At 35.2% G+C, this 24,759-nt stretch overlaps 1 protein-coding gene across 1 annotated transcript in view; it reads left to right on the top strand.

Annotated features, from left to right (window-relative positions):
• The window catches only part of MESR6 (misexpression suppressor of ras 6), a 397,644-nt gene that overhangs the window by 181,276 nt on the left and 191,609 nt on the right, over positions 1 to 24,759 (top strand). Inside the window, exon 4 of the mRNA XM_090159362.1 lies at positions 23,680 to 24,232. Coding sequence (XP_090015488.1) covers positions 23,680 to 24,232 — 553 coding nt within the window. The remainder of the gene's footprint in view (positions 1 to 23,679; positions 24,233 to 24,759) is intronic.

Raw genomic sequence — 24,759 nt, 5'->3', positions numbered from 1 at the left:
AGCCAAACATGCCACTTAAATCTAGACGAAAAATCAGCGAATATATTTTAATGCAATTTCAGGGGTTATTTATCTTTTTTATCCCCGTTTTTTTTTTGGTCGTTTGATATTGTCATATTTTATGAACTTGTTTTTTTTTGCCATCTGTTTTGAAAAGATGCCAGATTTTGCTCTAATTACGCCTTTTCAATGGTTATTCTCACGAAATAATTGATTAATATATTTAATAGACCTTTCTATAAATTCCTAAACAGGCCAAACACTTTCACAAACACACCATAGCGATACTTCAGTAAGACTTGCAAACTTATTTATTCTTTGGTTTTGAAAATTCTGCTGATGTCTATTCCTATTTGATTGGTATTTTATAAAGTCGATTTTCAAAATAAAGCTAAGGTAGCCTACTACAAAATATAATAAGACCACAACTGAACTATTTACAAAATCAATTTGATATAGTTTATTAACAAAATATTAATGGTTTGTATAAAACTATAACCGTTAAATGAGTACGATATTGAGAAAAAATCCACTATTTATCCAGACAACTAGGTTGGCAGGATTGCCAGATAATCCTTTTTTTGAGCCTCCCTGGTTCATGAAATATCGGGCCAAACCTTCCGCCTCTCTATACACCAAAGTAAATAACCACATAAGTAGTATTTTATAGAATGGTCAATTTCCATTAATGGTTTCTAATTTTAACAACTATCTCTTTGATTAAATTTATTATAATGTTATAGATTTTTAATATTAACTTAAATTTAAATTAACCATTATTAAATTTAATTATTGTTTATAATATACTTCCGATTTGACGGGAAATTATCATAAGTGTATTCAAAATAGGAAATAGCATTAATTATTAAAATGTATTATCGCAGTATTGATATAAAAATACCTGGAAAATAAACGTAATTTTATTTAAAATAACATTAAATATTGAAATTGTTATCATAATTGATATCATAATGACATTTGGCGATCATCTACATTTATAATTTTGTTTTAATCGTGTTTTATGGATATTAGGTAGGGTAAGGTTGTTAGGGCGTGGGCTGAAGAGGCTGCTATCGAAATATCAAACTATCGGTAGTATTGGTCCAATTCAAAATCGTAGCGGTCTGTAATGACGACGTTAGTAATTTTAATGAAATGCTGCGACATACGGTCGATGGTGCCAATTTATAATTTGACCAAAATACCGGACTGAGCGTAACATACTGCCTCTACTTAAAATTGAACTTACACAATCGATAGTTTAGTTTAGTTTTAAATCGAAATTTAAACAAATAAGTAACTAAATGATAAAGATATTAACACGTTAATATGCCCGAAATTTCAAATTCGTGGAAACAGGTTGGGCCAGTTAAGGTAGGTTCTCGCAAACCACTAATTTAGCGCCAAAGAAATTCAGTTTTTTTTATGTACAGTGCTTTCGGGAGTAATATCATCTTCGTATTTTGTATATTACAATAATTCTCTCGCCTGTCGTGTAATAAGAAAACCATGGCTAATGTAATTACCGACAACGAACAAGATCTTCCCACGTGAAACGCCAATTTCATTATTTGTCAAACAATTTTGTGTAATTTTTAGCCGTATATCATATAGCCTTTGGACTCTCGAAATTACGTTCAAAATTACGTATTGCCGTATTTTAATAGACGAGATTAAGCACCAGTATAATAACACGCGTACGGAGAACGTGTGAAGAAGCCACGTGGTTTAATTTAATTAATATTTAATTTCTGGTTTAACACGCGTTACATTCTAATTTTAATTATTTATTAGGATTTCATTTATATGGAAATTAAACGTCGCAAACTTAAGCACTGTCTACGCGTTTTAACAGAGACGTTTTATTGTTGAACTTAAACTCTTTTTCTGTTTTTATTTTCCATATTTTGTTATTTCGCAAGCAGCCAACAAAAACGTGTAAGATTTACCGCCTCGTCCCAAATTTAAACTAATTTAATATACAGGTAAATTATACCCAACAGACCAGCTTTTGTAAATACGGGGGTAGTTGTTAAAACATCGGATTTTCCTTTGAAAAGTACCGGTACTAATAATTCTCGACAAGACGTTTATAATTATGACGACTCATTTTTCCATTTTTTTTGTATATTTTATTTTTTTATTTTTTAGTATATTCGTTTGTTTAATTTTTTAGTATATTATTTTGTTTAATTTTTTAGTATATTCGTTTGTTTAATTTTTTAGTATATTAGTTTGTTTAATTTTTAGTATATTCGTTTGTTTAATTTTTTAGTAAATTAGTTTGTTTAATTTTTAGTATATTCGTTTGTTTAATTTTTTAGTATATTAGTTTGTTTAATTTTTAGTATATTCGTTTGTTTAATTTTTTAGTATATTAGTTTGTTTAATTTTTTAGTATATTCGTTTGTTTAATTTTTTAGTATATTAGTTTGTTTAATTTTTTAGTATATTCGTTTGTTTAATTTTTTAGTATATTAGTTTGTTTAATTTTTAGTATATTCGTTTGTTTAATTTTTTAGTAAATTAGTTTGTTTAATTTTTAGTATATTCGTTTGTTTAATTTTTTAGTATATTAGTTTGTTTAATTTTTAGTATATTCGTTTGTTTAATTTTTTAGTATATTAGTTTGTTTAATTTTTAGTATATTCGTTTGTTTAATTTTTTAAAATATTAGTTGGTTTAATTTCATAATGAAGTAAATATGTAATGCCTACTATTTAAAAAAAAACGTGGAAATTTTAGTTGAAATTCTAAACGTACCCACCTTTCCGATGCGTCTCTCGTTTGTTTGGATTTCGGGAAAATACAGCGTGGATCATACGCTACCGCCCTTTGGGTAATACGGGATTTGTAGCCTCCAACGTCCTTTCCCTTTCAGTCAGACGTATCATCAGCTTCTGCTCCGAGGCCTCCCGGAGTCGGCGCGGGGTGGAGTCTAGGGAGGAAAGGGTCCCTCGGTCGCCATGGCAACGCGGGTGGGATCCTCCATCTCCCGCGCTCATCCGCCATCGCGCTATCAACCCGCGGCGTTACGAGCCCGCGTACGTCGCCGGTATCAGCTGAGGTGGTTCTCGATTCGAGTCCGATTGGGATGGGCTCCGGCGCATAATTTATAAATTCCCTATCGAATCTATCGGAGGAGCCGTATAAATATTGTGGCCGCTTGTTTTATATCGAATGGCCGCTAATTCGATATAATATGGGATGGTGTATCTGGGAGGAGCGACCGCTATAATTTATAGCTAAACCGACGAACTGCTTGCATTGGCCACGTGATTATTCGACCCTGTTTATCGGGGACTGCCCTGATTATGTTGTTATGATATTGCGGTATGACCTTACTTCCACGAGTGTGTATTTCTTACCTTAAAGGCCGACTACATAAATCTTCGGTTTACTCTGTCTTTCACTGGAAGTAGGCTGACTGCATGGCACACGTGTATTGCAGTAAGCCTACTTCCAGTGAAAGACAGAGTAAACCGAAGATTTATGTAGTCGGCCTTTAACAGTTAGACCAGCGGTTCCCAAAAGGTGTTCCGTGGAAAGGTCACAAGGGTTCCAAGAATTCGCAGCGCGGCGCCATCTTTGTTTGTATCAAGAGTCTTTTAAGATGAGTTGGGGTTCCGACAGAATTAGGTGGATCTATCAACCCTGACACTTTTACAGTGCTGATAGTCACAGTTAGCCTTAATGTTAGTGTAAATAGTGACTAGCCACTTTGAAAATAGTGACTAACAGGTTTGGCTGGCTTAAACGAGATTGGTTTAAATCATGGTTTAAACCAAGTGATTTAAAAAAAACTGTGTTTTATTTAATAATTTTTTTTAAATAACTAAAAATTATTCCAAAATGTTTGTACATTTTCTTAGAGAAATGATTCCATTTCTTAAACGTTTACAAAGTGAACACATTTCCTATATTTTCCATACCTTTCTACAATTTCCTTAGGTTTTCTCATGTAGTTAACCCGAAAACATTCCGTCGTCGTGTACCCTTCTTCATCCTATATTTCACTTTATTTTATCTACTATTTTTCGATAAGAATCCTTATTTTTGCTTATGGTTTTTCCTATATTTTCCTTTAATACGCTTGAAAATTTCCTATTTTTTCTATAAAAATTTCGAGGCATTTTCCTGATCACCCTGCATTTATACAAAATCAAAATTGAAACTAAAACTAAAACTAAAACTTCATTCTTCTTAGACTTGTAAAAAACGAAACTAAAACTTTTTAGTTCATTAGTTGATTGGTAATATGTATGCACGGTTAAACAAAAAAAATATAGATTAAAAGTAGTGTTAAATTTTTTTCCAAACCCTGGTGACTAAAAAGTGATCGAAACGTCACTAAAAATAAACAGTTTTATTAAATTAAAAATCACAGCATTTGTAATATAATTTCTTAAAAGTAGTGTTTTCTTATATTTTCTTAAACATATTAGTAATTATTGGGGTATAAATAAAAATAATCGACCTTGAAGGTAAAAGTTATAATAAATTTAAGTTAAATTAACAATTTTTGCTAGATTATTAGTAACGTTCCCTATGAAATTTAACCTTGAATAATATTTTTGTAGAAAAAACCTTTCAAATTTTAAAAAAGGTACTTTTAGTGACCAAATTTGAAAAAGGTACTTTTAGTGACCAAATTTGAAAAAGGTACTTTTAGTGACCAAATTTGAAAAAGGTACTTTTAGTGACCAAATTTGAAAAAGGTACTTTTAGTGACCAAATTTGAAAAAAGGTACTAACAAGGAGACTACCCGAGGTGTTACACACCTATTTTGTTCCAACTCGGGGGATTGGTAGACCTTCATGTAACTTGAAAAATCCTAAAGGGATTTTCTTCAATGGGCAACGGTTTTGCCATGGCAACGAAAAATGTTTTTGACAACTTAAAATGGAAATTTTCCCATTGAAAATAACATGGGACTTTGACCGATTCCAAGGGTCCCTCCCCCCCTGTGAAACATTTTACAAAATTGACGAAAAAAATCAAAATTGGTCACATTTTTATGAATTTTTAAAAAAAATTCACAGGGAAATCGGTCAAAATCCCATGTTATTTTATGTTGTCAAAAACAATTTTCGTTGCCATGGCAAACCCGTTGCCCATTGAATAAAATCCCTTTAGGATTTTTCAAGTTACATGAAGGTCTACCAATCCCCCGAGTTTGAACAAAATCGGTGTGTAACACCTCGGGTAGTCTACTTGTAAGTATCAGCCCTGATTTTCATTTTAAATTCGTAAAAATGTTAACGTTCGAATAATTCAATTTCAATTTATTAATTTTAACAGTGTATATACATGACAGTGGATTTCGACGTTGTGGTTGGGTCCCCTGAGACGTCAAAAATCTAATTTATTGTCTCGATAAAGACATAAACTTTTTCGACGTGACTGTTACGTTGTCCCGCAGTGTGGCGTCCCGAGCGTTTTAATTATTATTATTATTATTTACGCATTTTGTGTTCTATTCAACTCGAGCGTATTGTGAAAAACAATGTTTTTGAACGTCTCTGGAACTTCCGTTCTCTCGGTAGGAACCATTTCTCACCCCCCCCCCCCCCCCTTAAAACCGATATTTCCTGTCGAGGTTAATTTCAGCCGCCCACTTCGTTAGACGCTCTGGGCCCCCTGTGGAGCCACGCTATTTTCCGTCGTTGTTCTTATGATATTAGGACTCCCACGTAAATCTGCAAAATAATTAGGGAGATAAGTGAGTTTAAACTTTAATGTAAAGCCTAAATGTTTGGAAAATAAGGACCATGTTAAACAAATTGGTATCTTTATTTGAACTAAATTATCTCAAAAGCTGACTTATTTCTTAATTATCGAATCACAAAAAATGTATTTCGTTATTAATTATCGAATCCCAAAACATTATTACGTTACTAATTATCAAATCCCAAAAATTTATTACGTTACTAATCATCGAATCCTAAATATTTATTTCGTTTATCAACCAAGTTAAATTTAATTCGTTACTAATTTTCGAATCCCAAAATTTTTTTTCGTTTCCCAAATATTTATTTCGTTTATGAACTAACGACGTAAGTTGTAACTAGAGAGTATAGACAACACCAAACTTTGACCATCTTGTAAACGGCTCTTGACCAGAAGTATAAAAAATTGGACGCTTTTCCTCTGATTGATTGAAAATAGTGTAATTTAGGGAACCAAATCTCGATTTTACGGTAGATTAAACAATAATAGGGGACTTTAAGGTATTCCAGGGACTCGGTATAAGTATATTTCGATTGTGGCATTTGCTATTGGGAACTTCGAAAGATAAGTTATCTCGATTATATAGTCTTAATATTTGCAGTTCCGTGATAACGATATCGAAGCTATTTACAAAACCCTACAGATTGCCGTCGTATTTGAATGGCAGATAATTTGGTTTCGATAAGACATTTTTTTGGCGATTTAACAAAATAATTTTGTCTAATGGGCCTCTTTCATCACGTAACTCTCCGAAACCCGAGTTGTCACGTTTTATTTAAAAATCAAATCAATCGGTTTTTTTAATTTAAATTGGATTTTTTGAATTTATTGATTTTTATACAATTAATAACACTTTTCCTGTATAATTAACGGATATTTTACTTTAATCACTTTTCTTGAGTTAAATGAAATATTAATTAAATTTAATTACTATTTAATATTTTAGTTTGCTCAGATTTGTTTTTTTTAAACTATTTTTCGCCATTTTTTATTTATCCATTGAAATACATTGTGCAGGGTTCGTACACAACCTGGAAAAGTCAGGGAATTTGAAAATAAATCCCAGGGAATTTGAAAATATTTCCAAAAGGTCAGGGAAAAGTCAAGGAATTTGAAAATATTTCCAAAAGGTCAGGGAAAAGTCAGGGAATTTAAAAATAATTCCAAAGGGTTAGGGAAAAGTCAAGGAATTTGAAAATAATTCCAAAATGTCAGGGAAAAGTCAAGGAATTTGAAAATGGTCCCTAAAATTAAGGGAATTTTAAAAAAAACCCCAAAAAAATCAGGAAAATTAATTTTTGAAAGAAAATATTTTTCAAGTTTTTTACCTCAAACCATTCAATTATCCTACAAAAATGATCAGGGAAAATTTGGCAATTTGGTCAGGAAAAACCTCGAAATGTCAGGGAATTTAACTCCGGAAATTTTGTGTGGTTTAAAACAATGATTTAAAAAATCAATTGAAAGTTGTAAAAATATCTCGGATTTAAATAATAATAATAATCAGCTAGGCTAATACCCAAGGCACCACCTTAGGCCCAAGTCATATAGCGACTTATTATTAACTTCATATTAGCAAAAATGTCCAATAAAAAAATTAACATTTAAAATTTAGTACACCCGATATTTCGGTGCGTAAAGTAAACGGTTCTAATTTTGGCTATCCCCTAAATAGTAAATTCCCCATTGTTTTCGAAGGGTGGTGGTTCTGTAGTCATGACAACCGGATCGGAGCCCGTTTTATATCTCAATTTATGGGCCACACACGCTTCTTTGTTTTCGATATTTTGAGGATTCGTGGACGAAAATAAATACGGCGGCTGGTGTTTAATTCTTATTTATCCGCGCTACGTGCTATTGGTTTCTTTGCGCCTGGATCTGGCCTAATAGATTCTACGTGATCCGTGTAAGTATTAAGTTTTGGCCACCATTGGCTTCCGTTTCGTTCTTTTTTTTTGTTCTTTAATATTGTAAGAACAAATTCGTAGCGCGGATTTTACCCCGCCCATAGCTTCGTAACGAACTGTCAGGTGCGCGCTGGATTCGGAAGTCTTAATATAATATTTATATATCCTCTGTGGATTTTTTTGCTCACGTACTGTTTGGGACATTACGAGTGGAGAATATTAAGTGACCGGGTCAACAGTACGGTACGGGTCAGTCTTCTGGTCAGTTTTTTTCTTATCCCCCAACTGTTTATATCAGCTTCGTTTTTAATGGCGATTTCACGCGATTCGAAGCTCACTATCGTTATAACTTTCGTTTTTTTCTCCAATACCGAGTTTGTCCCCGAACAAATGCGTGGTGAATTTAGATTAGCCGTTAAATAAAACGGTTTTTGTTTTCGCCCCTACGTCTTCTCTTCGCCGCGAAAGAGGTTGGGGGGGGGGGGGGTGGCACGGTTGTATTACTGTAATTACAATTTGGGCTCTAAATAGCAGTGTTCTTGTAACAAATTTGATACGGTTTGGAGATCTTACACGGTTTTTTCGCAATACCAAATTGTAATTAAATATCAACCATTGTTTGGATGTAATTAAATTGTACCTAGTCTGGATATTTAATTATAGGCTTTATTTATATGCCGTGTTTATATTATGTCGTAAGGTATTTGCTACAGGTAGCCGATAGCTCCTTGTTAATTAGTGTTTTCCCCTACCGTCATCATCAGTATTTAAATAATTGTAAATAAAATTACCTTCTTAAGTATGCTCTGAAAGAATATTTAAATATTTCTAGCCCAAAGGGTATCCAAGTGTTTTGAACTTTCTTAAGTGGTAATTAACAGGTTTCAAATGTAAATAGTCTTTTAAATAATGTTCCGCAATATAAGAAGTGACGAGGTCGACTGTTTTAAATTAGGTTTTTCGTCTGGTTTAAAAAACCATTGATAATGTATTTCAATGAAGGAATGAAACATGGAAAAAATACATTGTTTAACAATTCCAATAGAACAGAAATCTTATATTAAATAGTAATTAAATTTAAATATGATTTTATTTCAATTTTAAATTATATAATTAATTCATTCATTAGAATTGAGAAACGATATTAACTGTTCAAAAATCAATAAATTAAGAAAAAATTGATTTAAATAAGAAATTAAATTGTTTTAATATTAAAAATTTCAAAAAAATCTACTTTTATTTAAAATAAATAACACGATTTCCATTAAAATAAAACCCTGAAAAGTGATAAATTTGGTAGATAATGGTGGCTATAAATTGATTCAATTAAATAAATTGATTCAATGATTTCGAGTTTTACTAAACAGGGTTCGTGCAGAACCTGGATATCCTGGAAAACCTGGATAAGTCAGGGATCTGTAAAATGGAGGGAAAATGTCAGGGATAAGTCAGGGGGTTAAATAATTTCGTAGAAAGTCAGGGATAAGTCAGGGATTTTAATTAGTCAACCAAACCACACATTAACAAAGAATTTTTGACCTAAAATAATAAAAAATGTCCAAAAATATAACGAAAAGGTCAGGAATATTGCCAAAAGGTGGTCAGGGATAACCTGGAAAAGTCAGGGATTTTAAATCAGAAATTTTCGTACGAACCCTGCTAAATATTTATTATTTACCAAAATAGCGAAATGGCTTTAAAAGCTTGATGACTTAGGCCTAGCTGGTTATTATTATTATTATTAACGTGTGCTCGTAAACACTATTAGTTGATTTTTTTATCAATCCGCCACTTACAACATTGTCCTCGGTATCGACGGGACTTTGGACTGGAATTTTAACTTACCTTCGAGTCTTGGTTGAACGGGCTGCCAATGTAGAGGTATTCAATTGTTCTCTCTCGTGAAGAGCTCGTACGTGATGAGGTGATGAAAAAAAATATTTTTCATTTTTTTCTCTCTTACCCATTTCTTCGCTATCGTCGTAAGCCTACGCGGAGTTTCCTATTAAAAAAACTGAACGTTCCTCCGAGTTCCACATACGGACGAAAATAAATTTCGCTTACAATATCAAAGATTAATGTTATGCCGGGACGTATTTCGCCAAAAACAAAAGACGTGCTTATTAATATTCAAACGAATTTTAACGAACTTTGGGATTAGTATTTTTAGTTGGCTGATTACGTAGCCAGTTACCTATTAAATGTTAAATTATCCTGGCTGCTTATAGCTTTCCTCAGTTTTTCGAATAATTAAAATTGCTTGAACTTTTATAAACACAATAGAAACATCACAAAAATCGATCATGTTTGCGGTTGGAAAAAAAATTCTTTATTTGTTCTGTTTTTACATAATCGAAAATGTACGATTAAAGAATAACCATTTTTCTCAGGGCCCATAATGGCAATTTTCGTGTCCTCCACGACGTTGACCTAGAAATGAGTATCTCCTGTTTTCGATAACGGATGGCGCCACCGTCGTCGATCGCGTGTTCTTTTTTGTCGATTTTTTCCCCCTCTCCCCGAATGTTTTCTCTCCCTTTTCCGTGGCTCCCCCTCGTGGCCGCTGTCGCCTCGTTGATATCAACAGGCTGCCGTTTTGATATTTGGTCGCGGTCTGCCTTATGTCGTCACAGGTTATACAGTGACTGTTTTAAATTTACACCAAAATTCACACTAGCAGCTGCCTCTATAACTTGGCTTCTAATTTAGTCGAGTTTTTGACATTTTGACGTGGAACCCGAAATATCGGTATTGGCTATTCGATTTAATCTCGATTCTAACATATTGCAAAAGTGTCTCGCTTTTGAAAATGTCAGGTGCGTTATTGAGAATTTCCTAGTAACGTTATCAACAATTTTCAATATATTGAAATTTTAGTTTAGTTTTAAATTTTATACTTGCCTTCCTGACCCAGTGAACGTCAATTTATCATTTACGTTGTTATAAGAAGACATGCTAATCAATATCCCAAACTTAAAAAATGGCGTTTACGAGGTTTTGCCAAACAAAAATTTAGGGTTAACTATCTGATGAAATTTAATTACAAAGAGTGTCTATTATTAATTATTAAAATTTAATTTTTTTAACCACATTTAATATATTTACCCGCATTTCTAACATTTAACCAATCGTTATCATTTCTAACAACATTATTTTTAATTTGAAGTAAAAAATGCAGTAAAACTTTGAATATTTATTATATATTGTTTATGCTATTAAGGAAATATGTTTTAAACGGACTTATATTTATCCTAAAAAATATTTTTTCTGATGACTGAGAATTTGAAATTTATGTTCAATCATAATCATCATTTTTAAATATAATATAATATAATATATATTTTAGAATTAGCCGTTGCGTATATCAAACAGTGTTAAAACCGGAAATGACGTCGCGACTTAAGATTTCCTAGCAAACATTACGCCTGTTGACGGAAGTCGTAAATCGCCCCCTAAAAACGGAGAAAGTTTAAACGCGTTCATTAGACTCTCAAATACTATTTTATCATTTAAGTGGCGATTACGTCAGTGTAGAAATTCTGGCATACGCTCGATATGGGGCCCTGAAAAACGACCCTAGCGAAGAAAGAGGCTGAGACGGCAATAGCGATAGGGGCCCCTTACGGTAAATTTCCACACGAACCGACTTCACCTGACGCTCTAGCGAAAGCCAACGCGTAGTGTACAGTCTGCGAGTACGTCGTAATCCCCTTTAAACAGTGGCACTCCAAACGAAAGGGACAACTAAGCTCGGGCTAAAACCGTAGGCGCGTTCAAGCCACAGAATAGTACACTCTTCCGGGATATGACCTACTTTTTGCCTTTTCATATAATTTCGTTCAGGGGATACCCAATCGCCCCCCTCCCTAGAAAGCAGGGGGCCACTCCGGTTCCTCTCTCTTCTAACGGGAGCCTAAAAACTCTTTTGATATTTTGTGGCTAAGGAATTCATCCCCTTTTAGTGGGCAAAAAATACAACACGCGATAGAGCGGGTATTGCCTTACCTTCTGTAACTGCGGCTTTTTTTTTCCTTTCTTTCTGTGAAAAATTAAATGTAAAAAAGACCTCCCCTTTTACTACCGTGCGAAACCATCCCGAAAGTTATACATGGTCCAGGAATCGTCTGTTATATATTAATTTTTTGTCTGGATAAAAAATGATTATATTGATTGATGATGTAAAAAAGTTTGAAGGGGGGGTATTCGCGTACCGTACCGGAAAAAGGTATATGGGACGAATATGATGGAAAATGGGGGCTACGAATCCTTTACCAGGGTCCCTTTTTACCAGTACCAGGGTTCGTATTGAAAAGTATGGAGGCCTCCTCGATGTATACTATTCAAATTTTTTTAAAGCTATCTTGGTTGATTTTCGTACGAAAAAAGTGCACCAGATGTACTTTGTATCGAAGAAGGGATAAAAAAATGTGCCGTTATTTTGGACCCGTAACCGAAATGTTTTTGCGGTTGCATCGGGGTTAATTTTTTTCGTCATCATCGTATAAATTCTTCACTATATCCATATATCAAATTTGGATCGTACAATTGATCAAATTAAAATCGCATCATAGCACTTTATTCCAGACCGCATTACCCCAACGATGGTTAATTTAATATTGTCCGAGAATATTTGAGATTTGCTGAGAAATATTTTGTATTGGAAAAAATATTAGCGTGGGAGAGACGGAGATGGCGTAAAATTCGTTTACTTATACGGTAAGTAAAGCGACATTTTTTGGCATTATAAGTTTCGCTTCCCCCTCTTACGGTCCTCGACTGTATCTTAAAAGCATTTTTTTTCTCGGGGTACGTAACTTTTATACTATTGACCTACCCCATTCTATAAGAGAGGCAGGCACTGGGCAAAATGCACCTTATAGACATTTTGAAAGGATACATGTTGTAAAATGCGTTTTCCCTTCACGATAAACGTTCGCATGCATATTCGCTTTCTCCAAAGTATATTCGCGTGATCAATATATTAATGGTTCTTAGGCCTTTGCTATAGCGCCACTACAGAGTGCTTCTTCCCACTTTATTCTTCGGCGACTGGCTTGCCAAACTCCCGCGACCCATTTAGCTGACGTTTGATGGAAGACGAGGGGCTCCGGTGCGGTCTGCTCTCTTTAAAAGGGAACGAGCGGTGTTAGCTGATGGAATGACGCTTCGAAAAGGCAGCCTAGCTCTTTTCTCTCGCATTTGGTCCGATGTATATTTCTCAAATGGACAGTTTTTTGGGAAGCAATGCATTTCAATTTCCAAGTGGGAAATTTTCTAGCTTCCATTCAATATTTTATATTTTTTCTTCAAAATACACGTATAAATATATATATAAGTGTATTTTTTTGTGGGTGAAATGTTATTAAGGGCTATCGAACATTTTATTTTGCGTGAAAGTTTGAAATTATCCGTCAAGGGAGTGTGGTCTTCTGTGGTTATATGAACTGATTTTATTGAATGGGTTTTTCCCTTTTAATTCTGTATGAGCCGGCTTTTTGAGCCATATTGATAATTTTATTTATAATCGAAAAATAACATCAACTTTGAGATGCTAAACCAATAGTTGATTTTATAAATTGTGTTTACGCTTTTTTTTTCTTTTTAAAATAGAGCTAATACCCAACTTGTTGAAATGTTGCCCTGGAATAGTTCAGCCAATGCCTAAGAATGAGTTCATAAACTCTTTAGTGGGAGAGAAAACGGATCCACAGCTGAAGCGGGGAGGCAACATTTCAACAAGATGGCCAAGGTTATTTTATAAAAAGAACTATTTAAGCCTCTAAAAATCTAGACATAAATCCACTAACTTTTGAGTGCTCTTTGTACTAGGAAATAGGCTTGTAAAAAAGACCTATAATAGTTAGGAAAAGGTCAGATAATTTGAAGAATTTGTTTAAAATCATTGAATTCAATTATATCTCATTTGTTCGAACTATTTTATCATTAACCGTCACATTTTACTAGTTTGTGAACAGCCCTTGAGCAGATATATAAAAATATTTTAATCCTATCATGGTTTCCCGGAATTTCATGAAAATAGGGTACTTTAGGGACCAAATCCCGATTTTAGGATAGATTAGGGACCTTGAAGAAAAATAAGGGTTTTTGGGTATTTTAGAGACCTGGTGGGAACCTTGAAGAAAAATAAGGATTTTTGGGTATTTTAGAGACCTGGTGGGAACCTTGAAGAAAAATAAGGATTTTTGGGTATTTTAGAGACCTGGTGGGAACCTTGAACTAAGATAAGGATTTTTGGGTATTTTAGAGACCTGGTGGGAACCTTGAACAAAAATAAGGATTTTTGGGTATTTTAGAGACCTGGTGGGAACCTTGATTAAAATATAAGTTTATTGAAATGCATTATCTTCTGATAAAAGCAAAATATAAATTTAATAATTGTCTAATATTAACCTTAAAAAAGGTCAGGAGAAAGCTCCAAAAATAGTCAGGGAATTTCAACCAGGAAATATTTCCGGAAACCTTCAATTTCAAACAACGTATACAGTTAATATATAGGTTTTCCCTCGAAACATCAAAAACATCCAATAATATATTGAATCCGCTCTTTTTACATACGACTTATAATCATTTTTATTTTTCTTTCCAAATTCTATCCCGGAATAAAATCTGCGTGGAAGACTCTAGTAGTGGAATAACAGAGGAGGGGGGGGGGGAAATCGCGGCCAATATTATTAGTTTCGGAGTAAATAGACTTAAGCTTTTTTTCTTTCTGAATAGGACTCAATTCAGTTCTTTTCCGTCATCCTCTCTCTCTCGTAGTAAAAGAAACATCAATATATTTGAGGAGGGGAGAGCTTCGAAAAAATATATCAAAATCGCTACTTTCCAGGGAAGACCAAAAAAAAATCTCCTCTTTATCTGTATATGGCATTTTCATTTTGCAGTTTTCTAGCATTTATATCTAGGGCGTTTGGAGAAAAATTTAATCTACTGTAGGTATGCGTGCGGGGCTATGATACTGCTCTCCTCCAAGTCAATGACCACATGCATACCCACATTTTGATAAAAAAGAGACCCCCCCCGAAACCCCACCCCCTTTTCCAAAAAAAAAAGAGTACTCTTTTTCTTCCATATTTTGAGTGCCCCTTTACGCGTCTACGACGAGCCGTGTACAAACCGTACCCTTCCCCGATTTAGACTTTAGTGTCAGCTAATGTATGATAAAAGGGCTGAAATAAAGGAGTAGTCGGGAGAGGATGTCATATAAAGGGGTGGCCAAGCGCGTGAGAGTTATTTCCATAGGAATCAATACGAAGCCACACTATTCGCCGGCGAGATATATATTATGTATTATACCGTTATGTATATGCCATTGTATATTTCTTATTTTGAAGGGGGGGCTTGTTTGTAGAAACCCTAGTTGGAGGGGATGAAGTTAGGGGACGGGAGGTACAGGCACCCGTTTATACCAAGGCTGGAAAGGGGGCGGCAAAGTACCTTGGTTTCTCTGGCGTTTGTTATATTTTGTGAATCCCAGAATTGAATTCCGCTATATTCAGCTAGAATTACGTGTTTTGTATGCAGTTTTTTATTCTTTTCCTAGCTCTAGTCTTGCCTAGCCTAAAGGGATTGGAAGGCAGCCTATACCTAAGAACCTTAGCAACCTGAAGGCAAGCCCCTCGCTTTGTTGCTGCTCCTCCGATTACCTTTCCTCCCGAGTCTCCGTTGCCCGCGTTTCTTAATATCAACTAGCTCTTTTTTTCCTTCTAAGTTGTTTATTTTCTTCGGCGGCGACGCGGTCAACCATGTGATTCTAATTTTTAATCATATAGGCACCACTCTTTTCCCATTATACGACGAAATATTATTAGTCTCTAGTTAAAAAGCGTTTTTTTATCGAGAGTCCTTATTATTTATATAATAAGTGTTCTGTTGTTGGGGTGATATAGATTTGCAATGTATCGTTCGTTTTTGAATGTATTCAATTTAACTTAAGAGGGATTATGTCACGAGTGGGGGAGTGGAAGTGAAAACGTTAATATACTTTAAACTACATTTGTATAAAATAAATTTTTTATAAATTTTGCCGTTTGTCTAAAATCAAAGCCCCCCCCCCCTCCACTCAAATAGGAGAAATAGGATTATATTTCTAAAAATATAGGATTATTGTTTCAAAATTAAAGGATTTAATAGGACTATATGCCATTTCATTTACTAAATTTATGTATTTAAAAACAAAATCTATGTTTAAAAATAGAAACTATTTAACCAAAAATATACAATAACAAAAGATATATATGAATTTATTCCTATAGCTAAAGCTAGTAATTTCACTGACAAGTGAGTGGAGGGATTTGCAATGGGCAAAATATCAAAATTATAGGATTTTATAGGACTTTTTGGGGATTTTGCTTAAGATTTACGATGTTATAGGACATTTTTGAAAATATAGGATTTCATAGGAATTGTAGGACCTCTGGGGGCAGTATATTTTCGCATCAGCTGTTAAAAATATCCATACTAGATCTGCCTGATAGATTCAACAAAATCTTTGTTGTAAAAAATATACCCATATCTCCGAAAACATTTACTATTCAGAGTAGTTAGTAATACTTTTAAACGTTTATTAAATTTAAGATATATATTTAGTAAAAGTTTTTTTTTCATCGACAGCCACTTTTTTAAACGTATATATTATAGCTTCTAAAATAGAAAATACACTTGAGATGAGCGGGCATCAAACTTCTTATCAGTTTCGAAAAATAGTATATTTTCTACAAATATATTCGGAAATAGCGTTTTTATATTGTATTTACCAAAAAAGAGAAGTCCTTATAATATACAGAACTAATCGAAAAAGGCATTTCGTACCCTTCCCCCCGTGTCCCTATAATATATATATCAAGAAGGGCTCCGCGTCGAAGAAGTAGAAGAAAATGATATCTTTCAAAAGTGGGAATCGACATTTTTTGCTGCTTGGTTGGTAAAGGGATTTTTTTCTATAAGCTATAAAGGGTCGTTTTTTTCCCCGCCGAAGCAATACCCACTACAGCTGATAAGGATAACTTTTGAAACCCACCCCCTTGTTTGTATGGCCGTACTCGTAGCGATATATATATATTTTCGAGAAATTCTAGGGAATATTCTCATGAATATTATGTGGGACTATTATGTTGTCAAAACTTAAAACGTCACGTGCTGGTGAAATCCAATACCCTCGCCCGAGGAGCGCAGCCCGGCGAAAAAATTTCGCTGGCTCTCTTCGTATATATATTTAAATGGCCCTCTGCTCTCCAAATTTCCAAAGAGAAAATGCCAGGGTTAAAAAAATAAAATTTGGAGAGACCGTCTCTTATCGACTGCTAACAGGCAGGCCTAGAACCTAGTCGTCCGTGGCAATTCCCCACCGTCTAGCCTCTTACCTGTCCACGGGGTACCGATCGCCTAGAAGATATTCAGTCGATCTTGACTGAGAATTTTTTTATTTTTGTTGTCCTCTTGTGTTGACGTTTTAAATTATTTTTTTTTACGTTAAATTTAGCATTAAATTATTTAAATTGAATTCGATCAATCATAGTTACGTTTTCTCGGTATAGCGAGATCACAATGGGAAAATATTAATATATCCTTTTCGGTTCACTCATCAAATAGCAATGTTTTATTAATACCTTTAGCGTATTCCAATCTAACGCTATCATCCGTAAAAATGCTCCCTTGTCGACAAAATTTGCATATTTCTTAGACCATTTTGTGACTGTATACATTTTAAATGGGAATTGCTTCTTGCTTGTTATTTCGTAATTTAACAAAAGACTTTGCGACATCCTGATTGGAATTATTCGAAACTTTCTAGATTTTTTTTTCAAAGAGCGTTGTTATTTCTTATTAAAAAAGTAGTTACAATTAACTTGAACTGCGCCGGCTCACACCTAATACAGGGTTGCCACAAAAGTTTGAGATTCAAATTCCCTGACTATTCCCTGACAATTTTAAGAGATTTTCCCTGACTTTTTAAGGCCAAATTTTTATTTTATATTTGACTTTTATCAGAAGTTAATAAATTTTAATGAACTTATATTTCAGTAAAAAGGTTATTGCAACGTTGAAAAAATTAGCCAAACTTTCAAGGAAATAAATGATAATCATAGAATTTGTCATAGATCTGGTCTAAAAAATAACCTTAAAAAAGTGCCAAGATAAAATTTAATTCCCTGACTTTTTACAAATTCTAAAAATTCCCTGTCGGACACACGCGCAGTTAGACCAGAAAGCGTATGGTACCTCATCGCGACCTATGACGTCACTTTAGGATTCCCTAAGGTTTCGTAACTTCGTAATTAACCGTTAAATTTTATTACGGTATAAATCTCCTATTGTATTTTCTGGTCGCGAGGCGTACAACATCATTACTCCACCCATACAAAAATACAGTAAATTGCGGTTTTAGAGTTTGACCCGCTGGTAAAAATATATTTAACGGAAGAAGTCGTCGAAAATGTCAATGCAGCCAGTTAGACTGGTTATTAATGGTTTTCGCCACGGAATCTTTGTATAAACAAATACTTAAAAAACGTGCATGATAAAGTGACATTAGCGAAAAGTTCGGTCGCTCTTCATTTTGGAATATCGTGAAAAACGAACCCGTATAATTAAGTTTCTTTTCGGCTTTTCTACAACAATGGCCGCGTAACGATTCCAGAGAAAAAAAAAGCCTATTTATTCCGTTTGGAAACATGCGATAGATGGGTGTGCGCGCGGAAATATTACATACTTATGGATTACTGCACTGTTCGTGTTACCGTGTGTAGCGGTCGTTTAGAATCCTATGAGGAATCGGAAAATGTACCATGTATGTTCAGCGAGTGCTACCGCCGCGTTGGCCTCGTTTCACGTTTAATTTCACTCCAAAAGTTAAACGTGCCCGCCCTTTCCTCATACTGCGCTTTAACTATTAAAACTAGTAGAAGCCTAGTTATAAAACCATTAAACAAACACACGCTGGGCAGTGTTCATACGGATAAATCTTTTTTTCAACTGGAGTAAGTATGGGTTGAATGGAGGATGAAAATATCGTCGATTTCTATTGGCAGAAGTATATGTAATCTCGAAGTAATCTGTGCAATTTTACTGCGTGTAATCGCAAAGTAATCTGTGTAATCTAAAATATGCCATCTTACTGCGTGTAATCGCGAAGTAATCTGTGCAATCTTACGGCGTGTAAGCTTGACGTAATCTGCACTATCTTACTGCGTGTAATCTCGAAATAATCTGTGTAATCTAAAATATGCCATCTTACTGCGTGTAATATAGACGTAACCTGTGCAATCTTACTGCGTGTAATATCGAAGTAATCTGTGTAATCTAAAATATGCCATCTTACTGCGTGTAATATAGACGTAACCTGTGCAATCTTACTGCGTGTAATATCGAAGTAATCTGTGTAATCTAAAATATGCCATCTTACTGCGTGTAAAATTTACGTAACCTGTGCAATCTTACTGCGTGTAATCTCGAAGTAATCTGTGTAATCTAAAATATGCCATCTTACTGCGTGTAAAATTTACGTAACCTGTGCAATCTTACTGCGTGTAATCTCGAAGTAATCTGTGTAATCTAAAATATGCCATCTTACTGCGTGTAAAATTGACGTAACCTGTGCAATCTTACTGCGTGTAATCTCGAAGTAATCTGTGTAATCTAAAATATGCCATCTTACTGCGAGTAATATAGACGTAACCTGTGCAAACTTACTGCGTGTAATCTCGAAGTAATCTGTGTAATCTAAAATATGCCATCTTACTGCGTGTAATATAGACGTAACCTGTGCAATCTTACTGCGTGTAATATCGAAGTAATCTGTGTAATCTAAAATATGCCATCTTACTGCGTGTAAAATTTACGTAACCTGTGCAATCTTACTGCGTGTAATCTCGAAGTAATCTGTGTAATCTAAAATATGCCATCTTACTGCGTGTAAAATTGACGTAACCTGTGCAATCTTACTGCGTGTAATCTCGAAGTAATCTGTGTAATCTAAAATATGCCATCTTACTGCGAGTAATATAGACGTAACCTGTGCAAACTTACTGCGTGTAATCTCGAAGTAATCTGTGTAATCTAAAATATGCCATCTTACTGCGTGTAATATAGACGTAACCTGTGCAATCTTACTGCGTGTAATCTCGAAGTAAAAGGTGGGTAAAAATGTCGACCCTCGCAGCAATATTTGAATTTATATGAAAACGAATTTCCTGTCTTGCGTAGTTTCATGTTTTCGGTTTCAAACGACGTGTAACGAAATAGCAGTTTCTTATTGGTCTTTCATATTAATTCAAATTTTGCTGGGTGGGTCGACTCTTAGTATACTCCTAGTACTGATAATTTTAAATTAAAAAAACAATGTGCTAAATTATCTATATTGTGGCTTGTAAATTTATACAGGATAAGCATTTCTTAACTTTAGAGGGCGTCATAAAGCTTATTAGACGGATTAACTCCGGGTCGCCACAATATTATCAGATTCAAATTCCATGACCATTATAAGTTAATTTCCCTGACTTTTAAAGGCCAAAATTAGTTAAATTAACCAACTTATATTTAAGTACAAAAGCTTTTTTAAAAAACATTTCAAAGATCTAAATAATAATAATAATAATAACAGAATTTGCCATAGATCTAGAATAAAATTACCTTAAAAAAATGCCAAGATAAAATTCCATAACTTCTTAAATTCTCTGATTTTTTTTACAAATTCTTAAAATTCCCAAACTTTTTTAATTGCCTGGCGCATAGCAACCATGTAACTTATTCAATCGCCAAAATTGGGCGTACGTCTCAATATAAATAAAACTACTTAAACCTAATCAATTTGCAGCACCAAAACATACAGTTATTTATCCAAAACTCTTTAATATAATTCCAAGTTTTGGTTCTCGAGGGGGAAATCTAAATCAAGTAGTTAAAGAAAAAAACTCCCCCCCCCCCCTTCAAAGGAGTTTTTGATCGTATGTAAAGTTATTTAAAAACGGATCTGCCATTATATACCACCAAAAGACGCTCTCGCAAGAAAAACGGGGAGGATGGGTAAAGGGCGATTCTAGAAATTGATTTAGCTAATGAAAAGGGTATAAGTGACTGGGGGGTCGCAAATCACCCCTCTCTCCCAGGCGTACACATTTTTCTCAAGCCGCAAAATGGGCATATCTTCCCGCAGCTCTTTTCTTTTAAAGCTCTAAACTCAATTCGGTCGATTATTTTAATAATTTTTCTCTCTGAAATATTTTTGCATTAGGAACAACGGCAAGAAAAACCTCAGGTCCCGCCTTCAACCCCGCCGTTAACCATCTACTAACAAACGTATACGCCACCGCCTTTCTTAGAACTCCGTTTACGTTAGAAAGTTGCCGGGATCGACTAACTCTAACGTCGACTCACGCGATTTACAATTCAAAACAACAGTTGTATATTATAGGGAGGGCCTTTTTTTCGGGGGTATATAATAAAAAAAAATCGTGCATACGCTTTGGATTCTGTAGTCAAGATTAAAATATTGATCCAATGCTGCACAGTATATATAGTAGTTCTTCCTCTCTTCTACGGTTACCAATATACATAGTGGCACAGCAGGGTCTTCCTCTCACCATTCCTACTAAAAAAAAATACACCGAATTCTGAAATAAAGCCATATGGGAATTATTACTCGCGCTAATAGCGCGTTGTTAAAATTACGGTTTTTATAAAAAAAAAAACCTTTTATTTTTCGTGCCTTAAAACATACCGGTATCAGAAAGAAATATTCATTCATCGTCGAGGTTGGTTGATGCAAACAAAGATGGCTGCGCGCGCGCCCCGTTCTAAACCACGTGACTATGACGTCACTCTGGGGTTCCGAGCCACCGTAGCTTTTATTTCTTTATTCGGGAAAGGGGGGTGGAAATCGACTATTCTCGGGAGGGGGATTTTATTTTAGAAAAGGGGTAGCCAACGCTAGATTCCCCCCTTCCCCGCAAAATATGGTTTTCATACAGTGTGTGACTCTAGCAATAGTTTTGGGGAAACGCGCCAACCCAAATTCTGTACAAAATACTCGAAGCGTCGAGTCTTTTAAAGTAGTGGAGATTTATTGAAGACCATTTCCCATTTCCAAAACCCCTTTTTCCTGTTTTTCGTTTTTTTATTACAGGGATATAGTACGGAAGGGGAGGGGGGGGAGAGTGATTTTTATTTTTTTTATAACCAATCTTTATTATATTACAGGCATTAAGAGATACCCCTCTTATTTTTTTGACTTTTTATTATACGATAAAATCCTCCCAATAACGCTCCGCAAAATTTTCAACTCTGCGTATATAGGATTTATTATAATCGCTCTGTTTTTGTTATTGAAGTTTTTATAATATAGCGTTGGGCTTGGTTTGGTACGCGCTAAGGCGGGATGAACGGTGCGGTTTGCGAGCGTCTTTGCCGTAGATAGTCGCGCGTTCATTCGCTATGGTACATTTGATTCCCAGGGAGGACGTTATATTTATCACATCTCGCCGGGGGTCGCGGTTTTACGGTAGCTTCGCCTATCTAACCGACAGTTTTCTTAAATATCGGGTTTTAGCCCAAAGTTTCTTTCGATTACGAACCCTAAACCCTTTTTTCGTTGCGCATGCAAAATTTTGTTTTTTTTTGCTGCGGTTTTACTCCTATTATGGTATATTTACCACTAAACGTATGGGTTTAAAAAAAAAGTCGAGTGTGGGCCATATTATACCACTATTGTGGTGAATTTACTACTGTACACGTGGGTTTAAAAAAAGCCAGATTGTAGGCCATATTATTTTTATAGTTGGTGAATCGCGTTGTAACCCGGCCACCTGAATTAATGGCTTTAAAAGTCGCTTGATGACTTGGGCCTATGGTGGTGCCTTGGGTATTAACATAACTGATTATTATTAGCTAAATGTATGAGGTATTATACTACTATTTGGTGAGATAATATTCTAGGTTTTAACCACTATTGTGGTGAATTTATCATCATACATGTGGGTTTATTAAAAGCTAAATGTAGGACGTATTATAACACAAATTGGTGAAAGAATATTCTAGGTTTTTACCACTATCGGGGTGAATTTACATGTGGGTTTAATAAAAGCTAAATGTAGGACGTATTATATTTATAGTTGGTGAAATAATATTCTCGGCTTTAACCACTATTGGGGTGGATTTATCATCATACATGTGGCTTTTATTAAGCTAAATGTATTATATTAATAGTTGGTGAAATAATATACTAGGTTTTAACCACTATTGGGGTGAATTTATCATCATATGTGGGTTTAATAAAAGCTAAATGTATTATATTTATACTTGGCGAAATAATATACTAGGTTTAACCACTACTTCCGAGAATTTACCATAATACATGTGGGTTTAATAAAAGCTAAATGTAGGACGTATTATATTTATAGTTGGTTAAAGAATATTCTCGGTTTTTACCACTATTGTGGTTTTATATCGCGATACAAATAGGTTTAAAAAAGCTGAATGTGGGATGTATTGGGTGAAAAGTATTATTGGAGATGAATGAGTATTTATTCTCGTGTTACTAGAGTGATTGTGACTTTTATAAAAGGAACAGTACTATACTATAAAAAACATGCCAGCCGAATATTATTGTGTTATTGTGTAGGCCAGAGTGGACCCAAAATGACCCCACTTTCTGTCGGTTACTAAGGGGGAAGAAACCCCGCGAAACTGAAGAAAATTCGGAGATGGAGAGTGCCCTTGAAAAAAATAAGTCTAGACCAGGCAGGGGTCCAGGGTAAAAAAAAATTATAGGACCTCAACGCTCAGCAGTAACTCCCGAAGGAAAACTGGACTTTCCTTGGAGAAACCCAATAGGAGGGGATGTAAAATTGTAAGATGCCTTTGCAGGTGCGCGCGTAGAAAATTGGTTTACGGGCTTTTTCCGCCCGACACAATGGGGACTAACCATAGCCTAGGCCTAGCGTTATTATTACTTTCTCGAGCGAAGAGAGAGACGTTGCTAAAATGGGCTTTCTAAAAGGGTTTTTTCTTTTTCTATTTTGACAGGGTAACGTGTCCTTACTCGTACTTTATCAGCGAATTGCTGTACGCTCCCCTTCGAGATTTGGAGAAGCGAAAGAGCTCCAGGCTAACCGTATTTTCGTTGGGAAAATTGGTGGACGCGGCGTCGGAAGCGAACGCCGGGCCTCGACGAGCCGTTATCGGGGAGACGCCTTCGAATCTCCCGTCGATCGGCGGCGAAGACGCGATTCCAGGCCCAGCCGGCGCCGCCGAAACGCGGGCTCTGGAGGGGGTCTTAGAGGCCCCGGGGCTAATCAGCCGCCCTCAATTTGCGAAACTAGAAAGAAGCGAGAAGGAAGATTCTGGAATGGAAGGGAGCGCCTCGTCAACGTGTCCATCGCCAAGCAGCTCGGAAAGAGCGTTGATAATCAACGACTTGGAAAAGCGGCTCTCGGGCGACCCCTGTCGGTACGCCTTGGACATTGACCTGGATTTCTACTCAACCAAAAATCCATTTCTTCAAGAAGTGGGGGATAAAATACTGGAGATTCTCAAAGACTTGTACTACTTCAAAATGCCACCGTGCACCACCGAAGAGGTGAGTTCGGGGACGCGACACGCGCTAAGCCTAATCGAATTTTGTATTCACAATGAAGTAAATAACGATTTAGGCCTATATTCGTATTTTATCGTTGATTTTAAAATAACCTTATCGCTAATGAAACTTTATAACCTCCAGTTTAATTGTTAACCCGGTAGGTTTACGGTAAAAATAAATGATAAAGCTTATCATTTCCAAGTACGCGTGGTAAGCAAAAATTGAGGACATGGTAAAATAAAATAGAGATAAACTTGTATCCTATAAGTATATCGGATAAAAACCCGAGACTAGGCTCAAAGTAGTTTGTCTAGCGTTTGGAAAATTTTTATTCCACTTTCCAGATAAACGATAAAAATTTTGAAGTACCCTATATAATATTTTGCCAATTAGGGTTAAAGATTTCTCTCACGTTTTTAACAGTTGGGGGCTATACTAGGTTCGCGGTGGGTTGATAAGAGTCGAAGGGAAAAAATTGACAACGTGGCCACGCTAAACCCCTTTCCCGCCAAAATGTTTTTGGCGCG

This window comes from Leiobunum rupestre, chromosome 9 (genome assembly GCF_980474605.1).
Source record: "Leiobunum rupestre chromosome 9, qqLeiRupe1.1.hap1, whole genome shotgun sequence".
NCBI classification, from domain to species: Eukaryota; Metazoa; Arthropoda; class Arachnida; order Opiliones; family Sclerosomatidae; genus Leiobunum; species Leiobunum rupestre.
This window is presented reverse-complemented; position numbering and strand designations above follow the sequence as displayed.